Genomic DNA, 25,287 nt, shown 5'->3' on the forward strand with positions numbered 1-25,287 from the left:
TAGAAAATTACATTAGTTTCCAGGTTAGTTCTTATTAATATATTGAAGACATCCTAGATGAAGATTCATGTGGACAAATAAAAAGTTGAAGAGGAAGAGAGATGAGAAAAGAGCTAGTGAAGGCTGATGGACAGGAAGTAAATGTTTGTCCATGCTCAAGGACAAAGGACTAGTGGAAAATTTTATCTTTTTGTTGTTTATTTTCTTTTGACTGGAAATTCATGCCATCTGTTAACTATTGCCACAGGAAATACAAGTAGAGAACGTGAAGTTACCATTCTGTGTCCATCTCCATGTGCTCTGCTTGTGTCCCAAAAAGCAATAGAGAAAGTAGAATGTGTATGCTTACAAAAAAGTATTGCACCACCAAGTTATTTTCAACTTCATGGTTTACCATTTTTTACAGATTTGTTTCAAGTGTTTATATCTTCTTCCAACTAAAAACATTGGATTACTTAAACTCTTATATATTGTAATTTTAGGGGGGAAAGGCAGTTTTTTGTAAGGATTGCTAAATGGCCTTCTTAATAAAAAACAGACCCAGATATTAGAATGAAAACTGAAAAATCAGAGGAATATGACCAGCCACAGCCAACCTCACCTTACCAACTCCCCAGCCTCTAGAGTGAGCTACTTTCTGTATACTCATGCCTATGTACCTTTCTGTGCTCTGCCATCTTACTTCCTCTCTCAGCCCAGCTACATCACTTCCACTTTCCACCCAGCTCTATCAATTCCTGTTTGTCTGTCCAGACCTCCAAACATCTCTGGTTAACTAGCGCTGGAATGAAAGGCATATACCATTGTTCCAATCCCTAATAGCTGAACATTTCTCCCCTGAAGAGGCCAGTTTGGATGCCAAAATTCTGGTGCAATTATTGTCACATCAACACCTATGTCTACTAAACCTTCCAAGAGAATGTCATTTATTCATATTTTTAATTTTGATCTTTGTTTTTTTTATAGAGTTTGCCAAAAATATATCTTTATGATTTCTCCTGAATTTTCTGTTCTATCTGCTACAGTTGTTCTATTACCCTGAGCAGCCTGCTTAATTCCAATAGGCATTTGGTTATTTAATTGTTCTGAAAATGGGGTTTCTTCTATTATTGCAGGAAAGGTCTGAACTGAATTTTCTGTGGGGACCTGTGTGAGCCCCCTCTAGGAGTTTCCCAAGGACAGAGGCAAAGGATTACATTGTCTGTCCCTTGTTGATCTACATTTTTTAGTCCAGTGTTTACTCTTACCATACCTTCTGCATCCAGAATGTAGGGGCTTTCTGTTGCTGTTGATCCTTGAATAAACATCCTAGGAATTCCCTGTTTACCCTCCCTTTTCAAATGATCTTGTTTTCCACACCCAAAACATCTGACATTCCCCCCCCCCGCCCCCAAAACTTTTGAAATTACTTTTCCTATCCACATATCATCATGGGCATGAGACTCAGTATTAATTGTGTCCCTGATCCAATCCTCCAAGAGTCTGATTATTCTTTTGTATGCTGCATTATCGTTCTCAAAAGCCAAAGATTAAATTATTATTTGTCTAGCTTCTGAATTTGGTATCCTTCTATTTACTGCTGAAGACAGCCTTTGTAAGAAATCCATGAAGGATTCTCTGGGGCCATGTATAATTTTTGTGAATAATTCAATCTTTTTCCTACTTCCTCAATTCTGTCCCATGCATTCATGGCTGCCATGCTGCATAGAATTAAGGTTTGGTTCATATATACATTGTCTGTGTATATCAGCATATTTGCTTTCTCCAAGAAGCTGATCCTGGGAAATTTCCACACCTCTAGTTCTACATTGGTATTCTATTGACTTAGTCTCCTTAAGTCAGATTTGCCACTGTAATTGTGCTCCAGACTCCAGGACAGCTGTTACCAATTCTTTCCAGTCCTGAGGAATAATCCTATTACAAGTTGACCATGAGTTTAATTAACATTTGCCTTATGAATAGAGAATGATACAATACTATAGGTTCCTTAAATCTAACATTTCCACTGGAGTCCAATTAGCTTGTACATGCCCTTGAGCAGGTAGTTGCTGTAAGGTTACCAGATAAATTAAGTTTGGTTGTTTGAAATCAGGCTGTCTCTCTGTAACCTTATAACTCAATCCTGAAATAACTTCACCTTCAAATTCCCCTGTCTGGGTCTGAATTTCTCTATAATTCATTTTTTACAGGTTTTTCTAAAGCTTTTATCTTGGCACTTAAGTTGGCCAACCTTTTAAATACTAAAATAAGGATAATTAAACAAATAATATTCATAATTAATGTTACATACATCTCATCAACATTAATTATCCTCTTATTTAATTGTTCCATTTTTAGACTGTCTAATATGTTATCAAACAAAGACCAATTTCCTTACATTGTAAAAATATTTCCCATTTTTTAATGTGGGGAAAATTTTTCTCTTTTAACTAACTAGTTTCCCTATTTAAGATATCTGATATTTTAACTGACTTACCTAGTCTGTATAGAATGGAAGTCTGAGGGAATGTCAAAGCAACTACCTAGCAGTCTGAGATGGGAAGAGAGAGAGAGAGAGAGAGAGAGAGAGAGAGAGAGAGAGAGAGAGAAAGGAGAAAGCGCCTACTAAAAGCTAAAAGCTAAAGAAAGCCCAGCAATGTGCTCTGTCCTGAGCAGTACCAGGCCTGAGCCAGGGCTTCTATATCACCACAAGCAGTCTGGTTGCTTGCAACTATGGCTGCATCCATCTCTGGCTGCATGTAACCCAGAATCACTTGTATCTCTTCCCAAGCCTGGGGGCCTGTAAGGTCCAGCCAAGCTATGGGCCTGTAACTCCTGTTTTTTTAATGAATTCTTGCCACATGGGAACCAATTGTAGATGAATTTTTAAGTGGTCTTATTGAATAAAGAACATTGAGCCAAATATAGGAATGAAAGTCTTAGAGATCAGGGAAATAGTGAGAGCCACCAACTTTACCTCTTCAGCTCTGCAGCTACCAAAAGTGAACTACTTCCTGTCGACCCACAACTTTATTGCCTTGCTGTCCTGCCTGCTCATTGGCTCTTAGCCCAGCTACCTCACTTCCTTGTTATTATCTGTCTGTACAGACCTCCAGGTCTCTATGGGATTAAAAGAATATGCCACCACACTTGGCTGTTTCTTAGTGTGTCCTTGAACACACAGAGACCCTGCCTGCTACATGATCAAATTAAGGGTGTGTGCTATCACTTCCTGACTTCTGTGTTTACTTAATGGCTTGCTATTTTCTCTGATCTCAGGGCAAACTTTATTTATTTACACACAAATAAAATATCACCACATTTCAGCACAAATAAAATATCACCACAGTTGTCAGATAAAAGCATTAATAGATTTTAGGGGAACATACCCAGTAATCATATTTTTTAACCTAAAACTGGTCCTTTTGACATAATAATAGTTTTTAAAAAGATACACTCAAGTCATATGCTCCATAAACTGAAATATCATTTTTACTTGGTGGGGTGTGGACAGTCAGGAACTTTGCAAATTAATTGTAAACAATTTCAAAAGGTGATTGTTTTGGATTTTGGATGGGATAGTGCTGAATCCAACAGCCAGGATCCTACAACTTAGAAGGAAAGAAAGCCATCTAAACCATGTGAAAGCAGAGGCAGAGATAGAGTGATGGATCCATAATCCAAGGCCAGCCAAGAATTCTGGCAGCCACCTACAGGTGTGGAAGAAGGAGGGAACATGCTTTACCAGCCTCAGCATCAACCAGTCCTGTTGAAGCCTTGATTTCACACCTCTGTTCTCCAGCTCTTTGAAAGACTGTGCCTAGTCCTCCTTCTCCTTCTACTTCCTCATTCCTTCTCCTTTCTCCCCCTCCTCCTTCCCCTTCCCCCTTCTTTCCCCTCCTCCTTCTTTTTAGATATTCAAAAGTGTTTAAACAATGTGGGACAACCTTGGCTCTTTTAGATGAATATATGAGAAATAGTTGAGACACACCATCAAGAAACACAAATGCATTTACAGACCACTTGGGTAGCACTTTTTTTTTTTCTAATAACACACCTTGGAAAAGTTCATTTTCAGTTCCTATAAAGGACATCCCAGTGTTAGAATACACTGTAACACATGCCATTTCATGAACCACCAATTTTGGTGTCTCTTCTAAGTAAATGTCCACAGGATATTTGGAGAAACTGAGGAATACTCCATATACATAGTGTATTCCTCCAATCAACTCACTTTTTGAATTTTTGGTAAAGTACCAAGATTTATTGTCACAATACAGTAAAGCTCAAAGTGTAATGTAATCAACTTAATCTTTAAGGCAGCTAGATAAAATATGACCACTTTTTAATGTATGGAATATCATTCTGAATCTGTTTCTGAAGTAAAAATATTAATAATGAGGAAAACAGAAATTCTAATACCATTATGTCCTAGAATGTTTGTTCAACTATACAAAGATGTATTTCATTTGTTTAATTATGTAAAGATGTATTGCTGTTTGCGCTGGCATACCTGAGGCACCTAATTGGTCTAATAAAAAACTGAATGGCCAATAGTGAGGGAATAAGTACAAGCAAGACTTCAGTGTAAACATAGTAGAGTTTTCTGTCCTGACTACCTGATCCCAAATAAACACATAGAAGCTTATATCAATTACAGAGTGATTGGCCAATGGCTCAGGCTTATTACTAACTAGCTCTTACATTTAAATTAACCATTTCTATTAATATATGTATTACCACATGGCCATGGCTTTACCGGGCCTTGGCATCTTGCTTCTATGGTGGCTGACTTGAATCTCTCTTGACTCCTCCCATACACATCAGTCCTCAGTTTGATTGTTCCACCTAACCTTATCCTGCCTCAGCATTGGCCAAACAGCTTTATTATTAACCAATGAGAGCAAAACACATTCACAGTATACAGAAGGAACCTCCCACAGCACTTCAGGGCAGGGAGAGTAAGTAGAAGGAGGAATTTAGGCTTGGAAGAAAAAGTCTCCAGGAGCCAGCTAGCCAGACATGGAGGAGGCAGGAAAATAGGACTTACAGAATGAAAGAAAGGTAAAAAGCCCCGAGATGAAATGTAGATGAATAGAAACAGGTTAAATTAAGTTAAAAGAGTTAGTGGGGAAAGCATAATCTAAGGCCAAACATTCATAAGTAATAGTAAGTCTCCATGTCTTTATCTAGGAGCTGGTTGGCAGCTCAACAAAAATTCTAACTACACCCTTGGGAAACTTGACATATCAAAAAGTCCTTTCAGAATTGAATTCTTACCTTCATCTTTGATCAGCTTACTCAGTAAAAAGATTAGAATTTTCAAGTTCTTCAATATATATTTTCCTTTAAATAATGCAATAATAGCTGAAGGAAGCCAAAATTAGGCATGGAAACACCAGGAGGAAAATATTTAGTGCATCTGGAAATTTTTATTTTAATACAATCTTTGAACATTACAGATTACAAGATACTGTTTCCACTAGTTTCTCCAATATTCAGATAGAGAGCAGGACAGGACAGGGTAAGGAGTAAATTTTGTGAGAAAACTACTCTATTGGTCATCTAAGGATGAAGACAGAAAACAAGTCTATTTAATGGATAATATAAACATATAAGTATTATATAATTGCATATAATTTGCATATAATTATATATAAATACAATATGATTAGATAAATACAATGTATAATATAACATATGCATGTATTTTATTGTCTTTTTTCACACTAAGTCCTTTCCAACTACCCGAGTTATTATAATGAGGTACATAAAGTCAGGATAGACCTAAACTCTGCCGCTTCCTGTTGCCTTCCATTCGGCATGTCCTGTATGAGTCAGAGAACTATTTCTCACAGCCAACCTTTTGGTTTTGAATGAGTAATTGATTAAGTATATAGTAAGAAAAATTAAAAGAATCAATGCAAAGAGTGGATAGATAGATTGACAAAGACAGACAAGGAGCAGGACATAATTAGATTTGATGTTGACACATCCAGTGGAAATTGACCAAGGACTCCTACCTGAGGCAGTTAGCTACTGTTTCTTTTAGAGTGCCCCCAAAGAGTAGACTGTCCTCTCAAAAGAGGCTTCCAAGTGAAAAACCAAGTAACATGGGAAGGAAACATCATCCAATTGGATTTACAAACATTCAGCAGGAATTGACTGCAGAAACTGTCAGCTGGAATTGCCAGTTGAGTCTCCATGGCTGAGCTTGCCATAGCTGACTTCCTGCTTCTCTTTCCCACAGTAGGCATTTTTTATGTCATGGAATAAACAATAGTAACTTCTGTTAAAAAGCGTTTACCTTCTAGCTGTTCTCAAGAACACAATGTCCTAGTTAGGCTATTTGCTGTTCTGTCTTCTAAGGCACAGGATTAGGGGGAGCAGATGATCTCAAGACACAGGTTCTGGAAGGACACATTGAAACAAATATTTCTGGGGTTGAAATGGAGAAAAGACAACTCCATTCCCAGTCAGCTTTTCAGTGAACTCAAATAACATATGACAACTTAGCAATATTGCGCACACTTCACAGGTTCAGGATTTGAGTAATATTTTGCAATTTTAAGTTCTTTAAAATATGTATGTAGACCCAGGATTATAGCTCAGACAGTAAAGGCACTTGCTGCCAATGCAGAAAACCCGAGTTTAGTCCCTGAGTCTCATATGTTGAAAGAGACAACTGACTCCCACAAGGAGACTTCTGACCATACCTGTAACATGGCATAAAACATAACACACACACGTGTACACACACACACACACACACACACACACACACACACACACACACACACACATACATACACACATACACCAGGACTCAGGTCCTCCTAGTTACACAGCATGTGCTCTTTCTCATTGATCCATATCCTTGGCCAAAATGTATTTACAATAGAATCAATAGACTTTGGTTTCTACATTTTACTAACTATTATGTCTGTTTCTAAATGTACAGAGAGCTTAAAATTGTGTTCAGAAATTAACTGCAAACTTTAACGTTTTGCATTGTTCTAAAACAGGATGTTATTAACAGCGTGACTAGAGAATGTAGCATTGTTGCCAGAATGTCTGCTTTCTCGCTAAGTGTTTTGCAACCCACATAAGAACTTTAAAAAAAACAAAACTGTCATCTTCTGAACTAGTGTGGGCTTATTTTTTTTAATAATGTAGAGATTCAGAACAGTAACTCCTAATTCTGTTTCACTAAATGTTTTGATTTAACACATATAATAACTGTGCTTAATTCTATTGCCCACAGAAGTAAATTTGCTACAACAAAAGATTTTAAGCGGGTACATTAAATATTATTTTAAAACAGTTTATATTATACTTTTTTCTTTGTTCAGAAAAGCAGCTTAAGGCATCTAGATAGAAAGTAAAATCATACTGAGGAAATTTGGTGATAACCTTAATGTCTGATTGGAAAAATCTAATTGCAGAGGTCATAGTAAGACTGATAGCAAAGATGTTAATAAGAGCATAACATATTGTTCTGCACCAGATACTACCCCTAGCAAAAGCACAAGGGTAAAGTGGTTGTTTTTATCCTTGTTGGTCAGTAAATATAGGAACCAGGGCATCATATACTTGGATAAGAGAGGACTACACTTCCAATGTAGTCTATTAACAATATGTTATTTAGAAAAAAAATGACAGATGCATTTTATATGTTGGTTAGACCTAATGATAATAGTTGAAAATAGCATCCTCTTCTAATGACAGCTGTAACTGCTATCTAACAGGTAAAATCATTGCCCTTGGTGCTTGTATGCATGTACACACACACACACACACACACACACACAGAGAGAGAGAGAGAGAGAGAGAGAGAGAGAGAGAGAGAGAGAGAGAGAGAGAGACAGATATATATTACAGAGGCAGGGAGATACAATAAGACTGTCTTAACAAACAATTAACTACAATTATAAATATATGCATACATGTCATATACTTAAAGATATACATATTTAAGTATATAATTTATTTTGGAACAATTGAAATTTGATGTTCTTATGAAGAAGAATGAGACTCTGCTTTCCCAAACTTAGTTCGTAATAATTTTATAGCTTGTTAGCTAGTGGTGTAGCATAAATGAGTTTATGTTTATTTTGTAAATTCCCTGTGAGGGCTGAGGAGGTGGGTCAGGGGATGAAGCACCTCCTGTCCAAGCATGAAGACTAGATTTCAATTTCACATGCATGAAAAGTCCAGGTGGATGCTTCATCCCCTCTAATGTCAGAGAAGAAGGCAGACCCAGGGGAACCATGGGGCGAAGTGCCTCCCTAGACTAGCCAAAGTGGTGAGCACTGCAGGCAAGTGGGAGACCCTTACTCAATACATAAGGATGAAAGCAATATAAAAGGAGACTCCAGCTCAGCTTCAAATCTCCACAAACATGCCAGCAGCACATGGATATACACACACATGCATGCGTACCCTCCCCACAGGTGTATATGCATACAAATATTGATTATGCATGTGTATGTGCACACACACCACATATATTCTAAATTTTTTGGTCTTATTGAATGAATTTTTTTTTTTTTTTAGTAAAAAAGCCACACTACAAAAAACAATCTACAGATTCACTGCAATCCCCATCAAAATCCCCATCTTCACATACCATAAAAGGACAATGTTCAGCTTCATATGGAAATACACATACACACAAAATAACAACAGCAAAACAACCAACCAGCTAAACAAACAAAAAACAGGATAGGTAAATCAATCCCCCAAAATAAAATAACAACTTAAGGTCTCACCATTCAATTGTACTACAAAGCTAGAGTTAATAAAAACAACAGTATATTGGCATAAAAACAGGGCTGTCGATAAATGGAATAAAATTGAACACCCACAAATAAATCCACATACTGATGGACACCTGAGTTTTGATAAAGAAGCTAGAAATATCCACTGGGAAACAGACAGCATTTTCAACAAATGGTGCTGCTATAACTGGATGTCTGCATGTAGAAGAATGCAAATAGATCCATACTTACCTTCCAGCACAAAAGTAAAGTACAAGTGTATTAAAAGTCTCACCATAGAACCAGGTACACTGAACCTGATAGAAGAGAGAGTGCAGAGTATCCTTGAACTCATTGGCACAGGACACAAATTTCTGAATAGAATACCAAAAGCACAGACACTAAGAATGACAGTTAATAAATAGGACCTCATGAAACTGAAAACCATCTGTAAGGTGAAGGACACCATCATTCAGACAAAATGGCTGCCTACAGAAAAGATTTTTACCAACTACACATCTGACAAAAGTTTAATATCCAAAATATATATATAAAAAAAACCTCAAGAAATTTGACTTCAAAAAACCAAATAAACCAATTTAAAAATGGAGTAGAGATCTAAAGAGATAATTACCAATAGCAGAATATCAAATGGCTAAAAAACACTGGAAGAAATGTTCAACATCTTTATCCAGCAGGAAAATACAAATCATAATTACTTTGAGATTCCATTTTACACCCGTGAGAAAGGCTAAGATCAAAGACACAAGTGACAAGTTATGCTGGTGAGGATGTTGAACAAGGGGAACACTCTGCTGGAGGGAGTGCAAACTTCTACAGTGACGTTGCAAATCAGTATGGTGGTTACTCAGAAAGATGGGAATCAATTTACCTCACTATCCGGCTATACTACTTGGGCATATTCTTAAAGGGCACTTCATCCTACCACAAGGACACTTGCTCAAGAATATTCATTACTGTTCTATTCATAGTAGCCAGAAATTGGAAACAACCTAGATGTCCCTTGACAGAAGAATGGACAAAGAAAATGGTATATTTACAGTAAGGAGTATTGCCTAGCCCTTAAAAAAAAACATGAAATCATGAAATTTGCAAGCAAATAGATGGGACAAAAAAAACAAAAAATCATACTGAGTGAAGTAAACCAGACCCAGAAGGATAAGTATGACATATATTTGCTTATATCTGGATATTAGCCATTAAATAAATGATGTTACAATTCATCAACCCATGGAGGTTAGGCATAGAGAAGGGAATTTATGGGGTCACATGGATCTTCCTAGGAGGGGAAAATTGAATATATATTATGGATGGAATGGAGCTGGGATGAGGGAGACATGAATGGGAGGCTCAGGTGGGAGGGCAAGTGAAGATGGGATTGATGAAGGGAATGAGGGGAGAGAAAGATAGAACTGAAGGACACTTGAGGGGTAATGTGGAAATCTCATGCAGTGGGAACTTCCTATAATATGGGAAGGTAATCCTAATGATGTGTCCAAACAATAGAAAGATGGAATCCCTACTTGCCATATCCTGTCACCAAACGAAGCTCCCAGTGCCAGGATTAAGTGTCATCTGATTGAATTGTTGGCTGAAAATATCTCATGGTTACCCCAAAACAACCCAGGCTGTTAGAAACACAATTGGTATCTCTTCGCATACTGACAGCAGGGTCCCATTGGTGAAGGCAAAAGCTACACAATTCATTGAAAATGGATAGGTTTGAGCTGATGCCTACATAAAACCTTCACACTATGTTCTAGTGTCTATGACATGGAAAAGTATTCTGCAGCCACAAAATCTTTGATCTGCAGTCTGTTCTGCCTACAAAATTTGTTAGGACAATGGTAAGCAGTAGCAATGGGTTATCTGATTTGACCTAAGGCCCATTCCACCATATGTGACACTGCTTGGGTGACCAAGAACCAGAGTCTAGATAGCCCAGAGATCTAGGATAAAACTAAATATTACTGATGTATAAAAAAAGTAACAAGAAAATGGCTCCCCATGGTAATCTGCAATGCTTTATTCAGCTATCATCAAAGAGGCTTCCTACTGCAGCACATTGGAACAAATACAGAGACCCAGAGTCAGACATTACACAGAAAGAGAGACCTTGTAACACACAGCTCTAAACGAGATGTCTTCATTAAACCTCTCCCCACAGGGCTCAGGGAACCCAGTGGAAGACAGGGCTGTATGCATTGGGAGACAGAGGGGATGTAAGACACCAGAACAAAGCCTTCTAAAACAACTGAGCAAAGTTCTTATGAACTCACAGAGACTGAAGCCCCAAGACTGTGAGAATCTTTATCAGGTCCTCCACATATATGCTATAGCTTACATTAGCACTTTTATGGGATTCCTGAATGTGTCAATGAGTGGGTCTCTGACTCCTGTGAATTATCTCGAACTTTTGTGAATTCTCTTGTGGCTCTTTTATTTTTCACCTGAGTTGTCTTGTCCAACTTTGATATGATGGCTTTTGTTTTGTTGTATCATATTTTATTTTATGTTTTGTGTTATCTGTTAGAAGCATGTTCTTTTCTAATGGGAGACAGAATTGGAGTGTATCTGGATTGAAGAGGAGGTGAGGAGGAAGTGGGAGGAGTAGAGGAGGGGAAATTTTACTCAGATTACATTATATGAGAAAAGAGTCTATGGTTAATAAAAGAGGAGAAAAGAAAATATAAAAAGCAAATTTTTTAAAAATTGGAGTAAGGCAGAAGGACAGATTGAATGTTCTTCCAATATCTTGTGATGAAAAACTATTGTAATGATTATTTACATGGGAAATTATTATTTGTTCAGTTGTTAACTATTAAGTTTTCAAGACTTACTGAACTATATAGTCCCTATATACTTTCATTTAGTAGTGAAACAAGTTCTTTCTGATAAAAAAGAATACACCAAAGACCAGGGGGATGTCATTCTATTTCTACTTGGCAAAAGAAAACTTTTTTTCATACAGTATAGTCTGATTACCGTTTACCCTCCCCCACTGCTCCCAGTTGCACCCCACATCCTCTCCCATACAGACCCACAGCCTTTCTGTCTCTCCTTAGAAAACAAACAGGTATCTAATGAGTACTAATAAAAGAAGATAAAACCAAAACAAACAAATTGGGATCTGATAAAACAAACAAGCAAAAGAAAATAGCCAAGAAAAAAGCCAAGAAACTCATGTTATAGACACAGAAATATACACGTTCTCATAGACAGGAATTCCACAAAAACACAAATCTGAAAACCATAATACATATGCAAAGGACTTGTAAGCTAAAAAGACAAACAAACAAGAACCAAACAACAACAACAACAAAAACAACCCTTTCCTAATACAACATTATGAAAAAGAAATTTTGAAGATGCCACTGAGTTCATTTTGTTGGCCATCTGCTGTTGGAAATGGACACACTGTGTCCCCACTGGTGAGACTGTCTTGGAGAAAACTAACTGTCCATTTACAAGTGATTATCAATTGGAGGTAGCTTCTTGGTTAGGGAAGGGGTCTTGTGTCCACTTCAGCTCTAGGACCCCATCTGGTGCAGACCTGTGCAGGCCCTATGTAATTGCTACAGTCTTTATAAATTCATATGCGCATAGGTTCTACTGTGTTTAGAACCCCTTGATTCCTTAATGTTCTCCATCTAATCTGGTTCTTATACTCTTTTGACCTCTTCTACAGAGGTTCTAAAACACAAAGTGAGATTTGATGGTGACCTCAAACATTTAGGACTAAATGTTCAAAGGTCTATTACTCTCTTTGGGTTTCTGTATTATATCCACCTGCTCTAGGAAGAAGCCTCTGATGATGATTAAGTAAAACACTGATGCTTGATTACTGTTGTTATGAAGGTTGTTAGGAGCCATTTTATTAGCACAGAGGTTCTCAATGTGAGGGTTTTGACCATTGGAAAACACATGTTTTTGATGGTCTTAGGAACTAAGACATCATTCAATAGCAAAATAACAGTTATGAATAGCAATGAAAATAATTTCATTGTTGGGGATCACTCAACATGAGGAAATCTATTAAAGTATTTCAGCATTAAGAAGGTTGAGAACTACTGATTTAGCAGAACAAAAATATGTGATTTTTTCCCCCTATATCCCTGTGCTATCTGGCGTAAGGTTGTTGGTCATGCGAGCAGTTCTGGGTATGGGTTCCATCTCACGGAAAGGGCCTTAAAACCAATCAGATATCGGTTTGTTATTCCCACAAGCTTTATGCCCACTATTGTACCAGCATATCTTGTAGGGGGGTCACCATTGTACATTAGAGGGCTTATAGGAGGTTTGGTGTTTACCTCTGATAGAGTGCAGAGTATCTTCCAGTGCCATGAACACTAGTCCATAGAGGTAGACGTGATGGCTCTAGGTAGACACCAACTCAACTTTTCTGTGTTCAAAGAGTTGTCTCCAGCAATAAGACCTTATTGTCAGTTTGTAGAAAGCAACCTACAATCTTGGCAACAACCTGGGTGGTTTGGGAGTTCCCGTGGCCAACAACTCAATTAGATGTAATCCATTTCTAGTACTTGAAGCTTCATTTGGTGACAAGAGATATTCAATTGGGGCTCTGTCTGTCTCCCCATTATTTGGTGATTTCAGTGATTTGCCTTTACACATATGTATATTTTAGGAAGCTTCTTCTATATTTGGTTTCTATATTTCCCTCAAGAGCTTTTATGGACAGGAGGGAGATAAACTCGAGCATGCTTTATATTTGGACTTTATCTAATTGAATGAATCCTGGGCAAAAGGAACATCATGGACAGTATGAGAGATTTGAAGTCTTAAAATGTTTTGAACATGCATGGCCAGATAAAAACTTGTACATGTAAAGAACACAGAATAATTAACAATAAGAAAGATTGTGTCACCTGTGTATGTATCTACAATGTCAAAGGGAATGATTTATACTGAAGTCTAAGTGCAATATAAAACTATTAAAAGGTGTCTTCAAAGTCATATTGATGATGGAACAATATAACAGGGAAGTTATTACATGCTAGACTCTTCCAGATACAATATTACAAGATTTGTATTATTTGGATTTTAAGTATTTGAAAACTGAGCCACAGAATGTTTGAAATATCCATAAGACACCCAGCTCAGAATTCCAGAATAAGATATAAATTTAAATATTTCTATATTTACATTTCTCTATTACTCCATCAGGCATATAAAAACCATGTGATAAGTATGTTTGTTTTGTTTCAATAAAGAAGAAGAAGGAGCAATAAAATCACATACACACAGCTAATCTAAGATTCTACAGATGCCTAAAGGGATATGAGATGACAAAAAATATTCCACTTATTTTTATATAATTCCATTATTCCATGTAGTAATTTTTTTTTTTTTTGAGCTGAGGATTGAACCCAGGGCCTTGCGCTTGCTAAGCAAGCACTCTACCACTGAGCTAAATCCCCCACCCTCATGTAGTAATTTTTAAGACCCATAAGATCCTTTTTCTGTGATCCAAATTAGTCTTATCAATAAAAACCAGGAGTCAAATATCAGGGTGATAATCTGAAAGATGAGAGAAGCAGAGCAGCAGCCACAAGAGTCTTCTTACCTTTATGGATCCTCAGATAGAAAGTGGGCTTCCCAAGGGATGGGATGAAAAATATGAGCCACCACCACCTCACATCTATGGTTAACTAGTAGCTAACTCTACCCTCTGATCTCCAGGCAAACTTTACTTATCAGAACACAAACAAAATATCACACAGCAATAAGGTATTTTTTAAACACTGTTAAAGGCTTGAGTTTGTGCTCATGTCAGAGACAAGCAAAAATAATTTAATGTCCTCAAAGGTTATGCAAAATTTAGAATACTTAGAAATAAGTAATAACAATATTTATTGCCAAAATATAATTTGTTTAATTCTCATGAAATAGTCATCCTGAGGCTTCACAGAGTGGGCACTATAGAGCACGAGGAACTATGCTTACTTTAGTACTAAGGTACTAAAGCAGGTTCTGAGACTATACCATGGAGAAAGCCTGCTCTGCCACCTCCCACTCCCACAGACAAATCTTCTGACCTACCACATATTGAGGATGTTTGCATAACTCCAACTTTCAAACTCAAGATCACCTCATTTCCAAAGTGATCTAACAATGATATAAAAGACATCCCTAGATAAGCACATCCTTTCTCTTATATTTGTTGGCGTTAACCTGTATTTGCAGAAGATGATATACTCAGATAAGGACAATATTGGTGCTCATTGTTGTATTGGGTGTTCCCTGCCCCTCTAGCCAAGCACAATGATCAATGCCTTATTCTCATGTGTTAGAATTGGAAGGTGTGGCTTTCCTTTGATTATTAAGGGACTCAATTATTTTATGAGTATTCATGCTGATCCATATTGCCAAAATTAAATGGCTGCTTGAACAGTACTAGAATGTTATCCCATTATACGTATGTACTAACTGGGAATTAATCTCCTAGCTTGTAGCTGCTGCCTGGATGACTGTTGTCCTGGGTTTCTTAGCATTGCTGAGCCCAGAATCCATCACTGATGTTTGACATGGGACTCTGGTGTTATCTGCAATTTGAGTAATAATATATCTTAGTATCTTGTCTTGTGGTTGTCACTTCCTTACCATCTGACTTGTCCTTCAGGGCAATGAAGATAAGTCATGGATTCCATTTTGTCTCTGTTGATCTAATGTTTTGTGTCTTTGTTGTTGTTGTTATATACAACACAAGCTAGAGCTGGCATAATCAGAAAGAAAGGAGTGTTCCTGGTGAGAGCTCATAGAAAGAGATTCAGGAAAGTAGCTAAATTAAATAGCAACCACAGCATGGTATTTTATAAAACACAACACTACCTTCTGTACAGCCTACTGCAATAGAGAACACAAGCATATATGTAGATAGTTCATTAAGTGTTTTTGTTGAAAGCTTATGTGGTTCAGAGGCTTTGTGGTATTTCATATTAAGTCAATCTATAGAAGACTCTTTGGACAAGTAAAGTCTCCATCTTGGAGAAACTAGGTCCAAGAACAAAACAAGAATAAAATAATGTTCAAGAAAATCTAAACTAGATTGGGAGGTCAAGATCAGATCACAGGTGATCTTCATGCCAAGACATTTATAATGGAGGTTGAAAATCAGCAACAGTATAGCTTGAATTGGTGTCAAGTCTTCTGGATACAAATTCCTTTTTTAAATTGCCAAGGACCAACATCGTACTTGCAGCATTTTTAGAAAACAAAACAAACAAACAAACAAACAAAAAAACACCCATTGAGAATTTAGCTTTTAATTTAGCTCCCTCCCTCCCTATTAACAATGGCATAATGTAAACTGGGTGCCAACTTATTAAAATATGACATGTATAATTTGAACAACTTTGGTAAATTACTGCTGAATGTGTTATTTAGTTCATTATTAAAGAAACTACAATCTACCAAAGAATGATATTCCAGAATGAGCGCTTCAGTACAGGTGCATGTCTTGGTTACCATGCACAGCTTGATCTGCACCTGCCTCTATGAACAAGAAATAAAAAGTTTTGCCCACTGAGGATACCCCCTTATCATTTTCAAAGAATAAATTTGGAATAAGGAGGTTTGTAAAAACATAAAATCTGATCTCTGTGCTTGCATAAGTCTTGATAAGATTCATGTGAAAGCAATCAATGCCATTCTTATAATGTTAGGACCAAGTCCATAGAATGCAATCCTAGCTTTGCTGGCTTTTAATGGTAAAGTTTACAGACACTAGGTGGGGTCTGCACCTGTCTGGATGACTCCTTAATCTTATAACTTTAAGTATATAATAAAACTGAAAATTGTGCATAGATGGTATGCATATTTCTTTCCTACCATTTCCTAACATCCAGTGCCTGAGATGACAGCAAATCAAATCTGATCACGGCCAGAAAATGTTAGTAAAATACTTATCAAAAGGAAAAGCTTAGGATTACGGACAGACATCAAGCAAATAAACACACCCCCAGAGGATTTTATGCAAGCGACCCTGTGACAAGGGTCAAAAGAGTTGAATAGATGTTCCTCTCATAAATATGTAAGTGATCAAGGACTCCAGAGATGGCTCAGTTAAAGCAATTGCAAGTATGAGAATTGTTGTTCAATTCCAAGCCTTTGTATTAAACTTAGGTAAACAAAACAGGTACATTGACGGGTAGTGGGGAGTTATAATATCTGGGGTTTTGGGGATATTTGTTCACTGTGAAGATATATTGCTGTGATCTATTTAATAAAGAGCTGAAAGGCCAATAACTAGGCAGTAGGTATAGGTGGGACTTCCAGGCAGAGAAAGAGAAAGTAAGAGATCAATGATGGCATGAAAGATGCTGCTGAGGTGTAAAATGTGTAGGACACAGAAAAGAGAAAGGTAAAAGCCACATGGTAGAATGCAGATTAATAAAAAATATGGGTTCACTTTAGTTATAAGAGCTATTGGGACAAGCCTAAGCTAAAATCAAGCTTTAATAATTATTAATAAGTCTCTGTGTCATTATTTGTGTGCTGGCGGCTCTTGCAGGCCACAAGAATATATTATAGAGATTCAGTTGTGTATTAAAGCTGAACCTTGACGGGCCAAGGGTCTGTCAAAAGGCAAAGCCATTTATTATGAATATTTGGTGTTATCCAGCCTTTAATATTCCAGTTGTCTTCTGCTGTGAAATACTTGTGTGCTCAGATCAATTGGTAAACAGTTCAGCTCCCCAGCCTGCTGAACTATTAAGTTACTAACTGCCCTGCTGAGTTTAGGAGACAAACTGGTGGGAGACACATAGCTTTGTTTCTTGTGCTAATGAAACTCAGCCCATTCCCGCCTTGAGGAGGCCTAGTGATTTTCCAGAGCAATTGACTGAGGACAAAAGAGGCTTTTAAATATCAAGGTTAGACTTAGAATAACAGTCTAGAGGAGGCAGAGAACCTCTTGTCCAGGGGGAAAAAGGCAGACTTCTGTAGACCGGAACAGAACAACATGAGAAGAGAGGAGGACAGAGGTTCCATAGAGAGTAAGCAAATCTCCTGTAAAATTTTCTGAGTGACAGGAGTAGAGAGCAGCAGAGATGGAGAAAGAGGATGCAGAGGACGAAGATGAGACTGGAAGCATAGTCATTAGCAGGGTTATGAGCTAGAAAACTGGATGGGATTGTAATTATGGAGACAGGATTTCATCCCAGAGAAATAAAGTAGACAGATAAAGACCTTGGTATGTCTAGAGTTACTCCTGCCTTGAATGCCCAGTAGAGGTACAGCTGTATTGATGTAATTTTGTCTTAGAGGAATAAAGTTACCAGACATAAGAACATACTATACATAGATTTTTTTTCTCTCGGATATCTCATGCCTGGCGTAGCTAAGCCCCTGGACCCTGAGTCATCTATAGGTGGCCCAAAGGGAAGTCCAGTTACACGGGGTAGCAAAGACAGGAGCATCTCTGGGTCACACAGACAGACTAGTCAAGGTAGCAAGCAAGCTTCAGGCCAAATGTGGGAACTTGTCTCACAAAACAAGGCGATGGCTCCTGAGGAGTGACATGTGCAGCTGCCCATTTGTACATCCCTTCACACACAGTTAGTTTCACACATGCAAACACACATACACATATACAATAATCACATGAGTATATGCTCATCACTCATCAGCAACTGACTAATCAGATACATAAGAAAAACATTGCCCAACCACAGATGACTATGATAGATCAGAAAATACAAGTGTTGAATCTGAACAGAGGTTAAGAAATTATACCCTTTACTCATGACTGTGAGACTATAAAATGGTACTGCTGTTGTGAAAAGCCTTGTATCAGTTCCCCAAATTATCAGACATGAGATGACTGAGCACTTCTCTTACCCAGGAGGATAGAAACATGCTTTCCCTAAAACTGACATGGTTTTGTGCTGTAGCATTTTTCATATTAACCCAAGTGAAAAGCAAGCCAAATGTACATTTGCTGATAAAAATTTCTTATATAATGGAGTATTAGTCAAGTATAGAAAGGAAAGAGATATACTTCACATGGATAGAACTTGAAGACACTATGATAATGGAATGAAATCAGACACAAAAGCAGTGTATGATGAGATTTCGTTCCCCTCCCCGCAAGGTGCTCAGAACAGGCAAATCCATAAACAGAGAAAGTATATTCATTGTGATGGGGCTGAAGAGGGAAAGAGGAATTAACGATTTCACACTTCCTGTTCATGCTGATGAAAATGTTCTGACGTGAAAGACTGTGATGGTTGTAGAAAGTGATGAAAAGTATGGAAACCATGACAGTGACACACTGTAAACTCTGATTACTGTCCCCAGACACACAAACCCACATAATTACAATATGAAGGAAAGACACCACACAATTCGGGTGAAAACAGAGTCCACCAATAACATGCAAAATATGTGACAGGATGTATCAAAGCTTCATTGAAGGATCATTTTTTTTAAGTAAAAATATCTTACTGTTAACAGTTCATAATTACTAAGTCTCAGTAAATTATTGGGGGAATTATATTTAAATGCTGGAAAACACTTACTCATGTTCTCTTCTATAACAAAAAGGCTGAAAATTCTATTTCCCACATTTCAAAATCAGTATTTCTTACTCTCTGTTGTATAAACAACAAGGAACATTTATATAGTTTTTCTTTGTCTTCTACTATGTTTCTCCAACTTAAGTAAATAATAAATTTCTAATGACTTGATCAGAAATCATTTTATGAGAGAATTTATAGTAAAAAATTAGTAGTAACATTTATCAGCTTCTGAAATTAGTTTAATGCATAATTACTTATCATTTCTCAATGTGAAAGGCTCCAATGGTGTTATTACACACAAAACCTGATCAATTTGCATGTTCAAAGCAGCAGTATTTAGAATAACCCAAACCCAGAAAAAAATTCAAATGTACATGTGCTAATGAAAATATAATGTGGGCATAGAATATTTTTTTACAGTTGTTGAAAAATGACATAATTTATAAAAGTGATATGAGAGCTATAGGCTGCAGTTTGAAGAGGGATGATGATTCTCTTTTTTTTCCTTTTTAAACTAGGTTTATTATGTTCAACTAGATATTACATGATCAAAATATAGCAAGAAACATAAAAAATTCTTCATTTATTTGCCTCTTACTCACATAGAATAGATAGATGTTGACCTGAATCTCGAAGAATCTATTTGACCAAAATGTATATTTTTAGTTCCTTTCATGGCAGCGTCATTACTTTTATGCCTGAATAGACGTTGATGCTGGAGATGCTACTACAACCATAGTACTCTTACCTAGTTTGTGCAAGGACCTGAGCTTCCCCACTCCCTCAAAGGCATTTCATGTGTTGCTTTTAGAACAATGAAAATTGGTGATTATTTATATCATATATCTTTGTTTTTTAACTGAGTTACATAAACACATTAGGATTATGTAAATATTTTTTTGTGTTTTTTTTCCCCTTTTTGTTGTTGTTGTAGATTCTACGAAGAAATTAAAAGACGTTCTTGAAGAATTCCATGGTAATGGCGTGCTTGCAAAGTATAATCCTGAAGGGGTAAAGCTTCTTTTTTCTTTATCAGTTTAATGATGTGCTTGCTGGATGAATTTTCTTTATGGAAAATTCTAGAAAAATATGTATATGTGTGTTTACATAAATGCTCACATACATATACTTCTGTATATATATATATATATGTTTATATATATATATAAATATATACATATATACGTATATACACTTACATGTATATATCTCACATACCATAAACCATTTAGCACATTCCATGCAATAAAGTTCATAACAAATTGATATTCTGGCAGGCCATTAAATATAGTATTTTTAATAACAACATTTATTGATGAGAATACTTCTAAGAGTGTTTGTTCTTGAAAAAAATGCATATCATTAAAATATATTGTTTGAGGGCTTTTTCTTCTAGAGTTAGGAAACAGGATTAAATAGAAGAAAGAAGGATACACTTTAATTCTTACCTTATGATCTGCAGCTTTTAACCCAAAATGGGCATGTAAGGAGAAGGGAGTAATTTCTTTCAGGAAATTATTCTTAAAGACTTTTGAGATGGGTATAACCACGTGTCTTAAGGAGTCAGCAAAAGGACAATCAAATTTTCATTTTATCTTGTATATTTTTTGTATATAAAAATTTGCCTGATCATCATATTCATTTTAAATACCATATTTTACAGAGTTCATTTCCAAATTATTTGTTCAGTAATTCTTCATTTTATATCAATTGAAAGATGTTATGTTTTGAATGTCTAATCAAAATTACTCTGAGTTCATTTGTAGCCTCACGAACTGAAATTTGGATATATAAGAATAAAAACAGATCTTTGCAAAAAAAATTATGTTTACATATGTCATCAAGATAGATTTGTTTGCATACTGAAATATGACATTTTGGTTTTGCATATTTATAAGAACATAATTCCTACTTATCTTTCAAGATTTTCTTTCTGTAGAATATGAAGTCCAACATCTAAATTACAACCTTAGAGTTTTCACAAAGTTTTAGAATTCTCAACATTTTCTCATTGTTTTTTCTTACAGGTAAGACTTCACTGTGTAACTCAGGCTGTTCTCAAGCTTGCAAACTCTTTTTTTTAAAGAAATTCTTTTTATCCATTTTATATACTAACCACAGATTCTCATCATCCCTCATCCCACCCCCAAGCCTTTCCTCCCCTGGTCCCCCCATCCCTCCTCCCCTGGTCCTCCATCCCTCCTCCCACCCCCCAAGCCTTTCCTCCCCTGGTCCCCCCATCCCTCCTGCCCTGGTCCTCCATCCCTCCTCCCCCCCCCAAGCCTTTCCTCCCCTGGTCCCCCCATCCCTCCTCCCACCCCAAGCCTTTCCTCCCCTGGTCCCTTCATCCCTCCTCCCACCCCCAAGCCTTTCCTCCCCTGGTCCTCATCCCTCCTCCCACCCCAAGCCTTTCCTCCCCTGGTCCCCTCATCCCTCCTCCCACCCCCAAGCCTTTCCTCCCCTGGTCCCCCCCATCCCTCCTCCCACCCCCAAGCCTTTCCTCCCCTGGTCCCCCATCCCTCCTCCCACCCCCAAGCCTTTCCTCCCCTGGTCCCCCCATCCCTCCTCCCACCCCCAAGCCTTTCCTCCCCTGGTACCCCACCCCTCCTCCCACCCCCAAGCCTTTCCTCCCCTGGTCCCCACCGCATTCCCTCCTCCAAAAGAGTAAGGGCCTCCTTGCCCCAGTTATGCAGGTGTGAAGAGTGCATACACACACTACCTCATCTGCCTCTGTTTCGTGTTTTCTTATTCGCTCAACATTATGACACATAATTATACATTTCAAAAGTAACTCATGCTTTCTTCTTTTAACAAATGTGATTTGGGTGATTTCTAATGATGGAAAATGTATCAGTGGTTTTGGTGCCATTTCCTCTATCCAGTTCTAAGGAAAAACACATTCATGGCCTGTGTTTCCCTGCTATTTTGATTTTTTTTAATGTTGCAGAGCAAAAGAGATGAAATTAATGCATGGGTATGTAAAACAGAAAATCTCAAAATCCAAAAGATAGACTGGGGAGTAGAAGACAACATTGCTGAACTGCTATCACGCTACAAATGCCATTAATATTCAGTGCTTCAGTGACGCCAGAAAACACACATCCTCATATGTAAACCTGAAATATTTGTCATCTCAACATAGCATCTCAGCATCAGTTGACTTAGAATTTGTATGCAGCGATATTGTTTGCATTGTAGTTCTTTACTCTTAAGGATTTCTTGGATAAAGAACTAGACTCTCTTTATTACTATTATTTATTTCATGATAATTAACAGCCATCATAGGATTTAGTGTAGTAATTACCGGATGTGTTACTAAATACAATATAATGTCCAAATTTCAATAATGTGCTACCCCTCCATAAATATGCAGATTTATTAAGTGCATTTAGATAATAATAGTTGATAAACAGAAATCTACATCTCATATGGCCTACTAGCAACTCTAAATTAAGAGTAAGAAGAATAAAACTACTCTTTAAACTAAATATTATTGAGAACTTTTTCTCTTTAAGAGGAAAAAAATAGAGCAGTTTTGTGTTTTATAAAAGCCACTAGAAAATAATTAGGAATACCTATCATTGACAATGAAACCACTCGAGATTTTTTTCTAGAGATTTCATCTGGTTTATTAAAAATTAAATCAGCACTATGAAGCAGTTCTTACTCTCAAATCACATAGGACGTTGTTACTCTATTTTAATTGGTCAGAGTATCTCAAAGTTATTTGGTACGATTAGCTATTTGTAAGTGATAATTTATATAAGAAAAACATAGGAAAGTGTTTAACTAAGCCCAGTTGTAGAAAGTACAATCGGTCCCTTGCTTTGAAATGACCATAGTTTTCATCACCCCCTGAAATGTGTTTGTAGATTGAAAGCAAACCACATAGCCCTTGCTTTTCGCTTACTTTTGTAAATAAGGTTAATAAAATAAGGTTATAGTTGGCTAAAGTTTTTAATACTAAAGGTTGTTTTGGAAATTTTTATCAAAGAAAATGTGGTTTATTTAGAATTATTTTAATAGTAAAAAATACTAGACAAAATATATGGACAGAATCAATTATAGTTAATTTTTGTATTTAAAAACAATTTGATAATCCTTTCTACATAAATTTTGTAAGGGGAATTTAAATAAAAGTTTTAAATGTTTAAAATCTTAAAAATTCTGATGTTTTTAAATTAATTAAAAGTAATATTTTAAAATGAATATCTTTTCAGCAAGACACAATGATGCTTCTCATGAAAACAGTGAACTTTGGTATATGAGAAAATCCAGCTTGTTTTTGCATGTTTGGGTTTTTTTTTTTTTGTTTGTTTGTTTGATTGATTTTTGTCTTGTATGTCAAATTTGATTATAAAATATTTTAGCCTTTTAAGGCATTGAGGACAATTTGATATGTTTTACTAATGAAAGGAAGCATTGCAAGAGAAGAATAAATAAACTCTAATCAAATTTTAGATACACATTCTTTATTACCCTCTCTGGAAGGTTTTAATTACATTGTGTTTTATGCATTATATTTGATACACATCAATAGGAACTATCACTCTAGTTATGCTCAAAGACTGGACTAGTCAATTGTTCTCAATTTTTTGTTTACATCAGACTTACAGAGGCCTACTTAAAGCATGGATTGTTGCGTGCCTCCTCCCTCTTCTAAAAGCTCCTTGAGTGTTTCTGGGGTTGGGCTCATAACTTGCTTTGCTGACATTTTCCCAGCATATGTTGATGCTGTTGTTTTGCAACAGCATTTTGAGACCCATTTACCCAGGGTACATTTTATAATCAATACATAATCTTGAACTTTTAGTGAAAATATCAGCAAAATGAGATAATGGGTACAAATTCTCTTACAATAACACATGTATTCTTTCTTTCCTTGCATGCACAGAAACAAGACATTCTTAATCAAGTAAGACATTTTCTTTTCTATTGAAATCTGCCTTCTTATTCAGACTATGAATTCCTTACCCATACCGTTAAGCTATACTTATATACTAACTAGGCCCTCATAGCATACTAGATCACCTATAATACCCAAAGTTGTAACTGAACAATAGAAAATTTCCTGATAAATATCTCTAGTAAAGATTTCATGCCTTGATGGGATGAAAAAGTGTTCAAGGTATGGATTTGGTCTTAGAGACTCTGGAGTTTAATTTCCAAACTCTAATGGGTAACCAAACGTATCAGTTTCAGGTAAGTTAATTTACTTAAGGAAATGGTTAGTTTATTAGTTTACAGTGTGTGATTTGAAAACCGAATTAAAATATAATAGTAAGGATTTTTTCGTTTCATTTTTGTCTACAATCCTATGTTAACTTTGTGGAGGAAACAGATTTAACAGGCTACTGATATTCCCCTCTTGGGAGGAAGGTAAGCCATCCATTGCATCCACATTGTGTGCCAGTGAATTCTACACTACAAAGCTCTGTTAGTAGTTCAGTAAGGGCACAGAATCTCTGTACTTTATTGGCTGTTCTAAATGGATATTTCCAACACAGAAGAAATACTAGGTTACTCATGTTTTTGTCAATTCAGTAATATTTCTGGACCCAGGAAAAAGGCCCAGTGTGTCCAGTGCTTCTTGTGTAGGTTTAAGGTCCTGATTGTGGGTGCCTAGCAGCCAGATGAGAAGACTGGTATGGAAGTACTGTACAGCGATTCCAATTCTGCAAGGCAGAGAGAGAAAGATTCTGGAAGCTTCTTGGCTAAACAGTCTAAACTATCAGTGAGCTCTAGCTTCAGTGAGAAGCAGTGTCTCAAAGGATGGAGAACAATAAAGGAAGACAGATGGCACCCACCTCTGGTCTTCCTTTATGAAAACACACTCTTATTGCCATACATACGTATATATTCTTATATTTCTATTGCTGTGACAAAACACTGTGACCAAGGCAATTTATAGAAGAAGGAGCTTGTTTGGGGCTTAGGATTTCAGATGTTTGGTTCTGTGATGATCAAGGTGTGAAGCACAGTGATAGGCA

General features: G+C 36.8%; 1 protein-coding gene across 5 annotated transcripts in view; it reads left to right on the plus strand.

The window, feature by feature from the left end:
- The window catches only part of Dgkb (diacylglycerol kinase beta), a 700,455-nt gene that overhangs the window by 145,371 nt on the left and 529,797 nt on the right, over nt 1-25,287 (plus strand). For 3 of the 5 annotated variants that reach the window (XM_036205893.1, XM_036205892.1, XM_036205894.1), the window contains exons 3-4: nt 20,232-20,308; nt 24,192-24,212. In XM_036205893.1, coding sequence (XP_036061786.1) covers nt 20,232-20,308; nt 24,192-24,212 — 98 coding nt within the window. The remainder of the gene's footprint in view (nt 1-20,231; nt 20,309-24,191; nt 24,213-25,287) is intronic. The other 2 variants (XM_036205895.1, XM_036205896.1) reach the window with 1 other exon arrangement.

This window comes from Onychomys torridus, chromosome 14, assembly GCF_903995425.1.
Source record: "Onychomys torridus chromosome 14, mOncTor1.1, whole genome shotgun sequence".
Taxonomy (NCBI): Eukaryota; Metazoa; Chordata; class Mammalia; order Rodentia; family Cricetidae; genus Onychomys; species Onychomys torridus.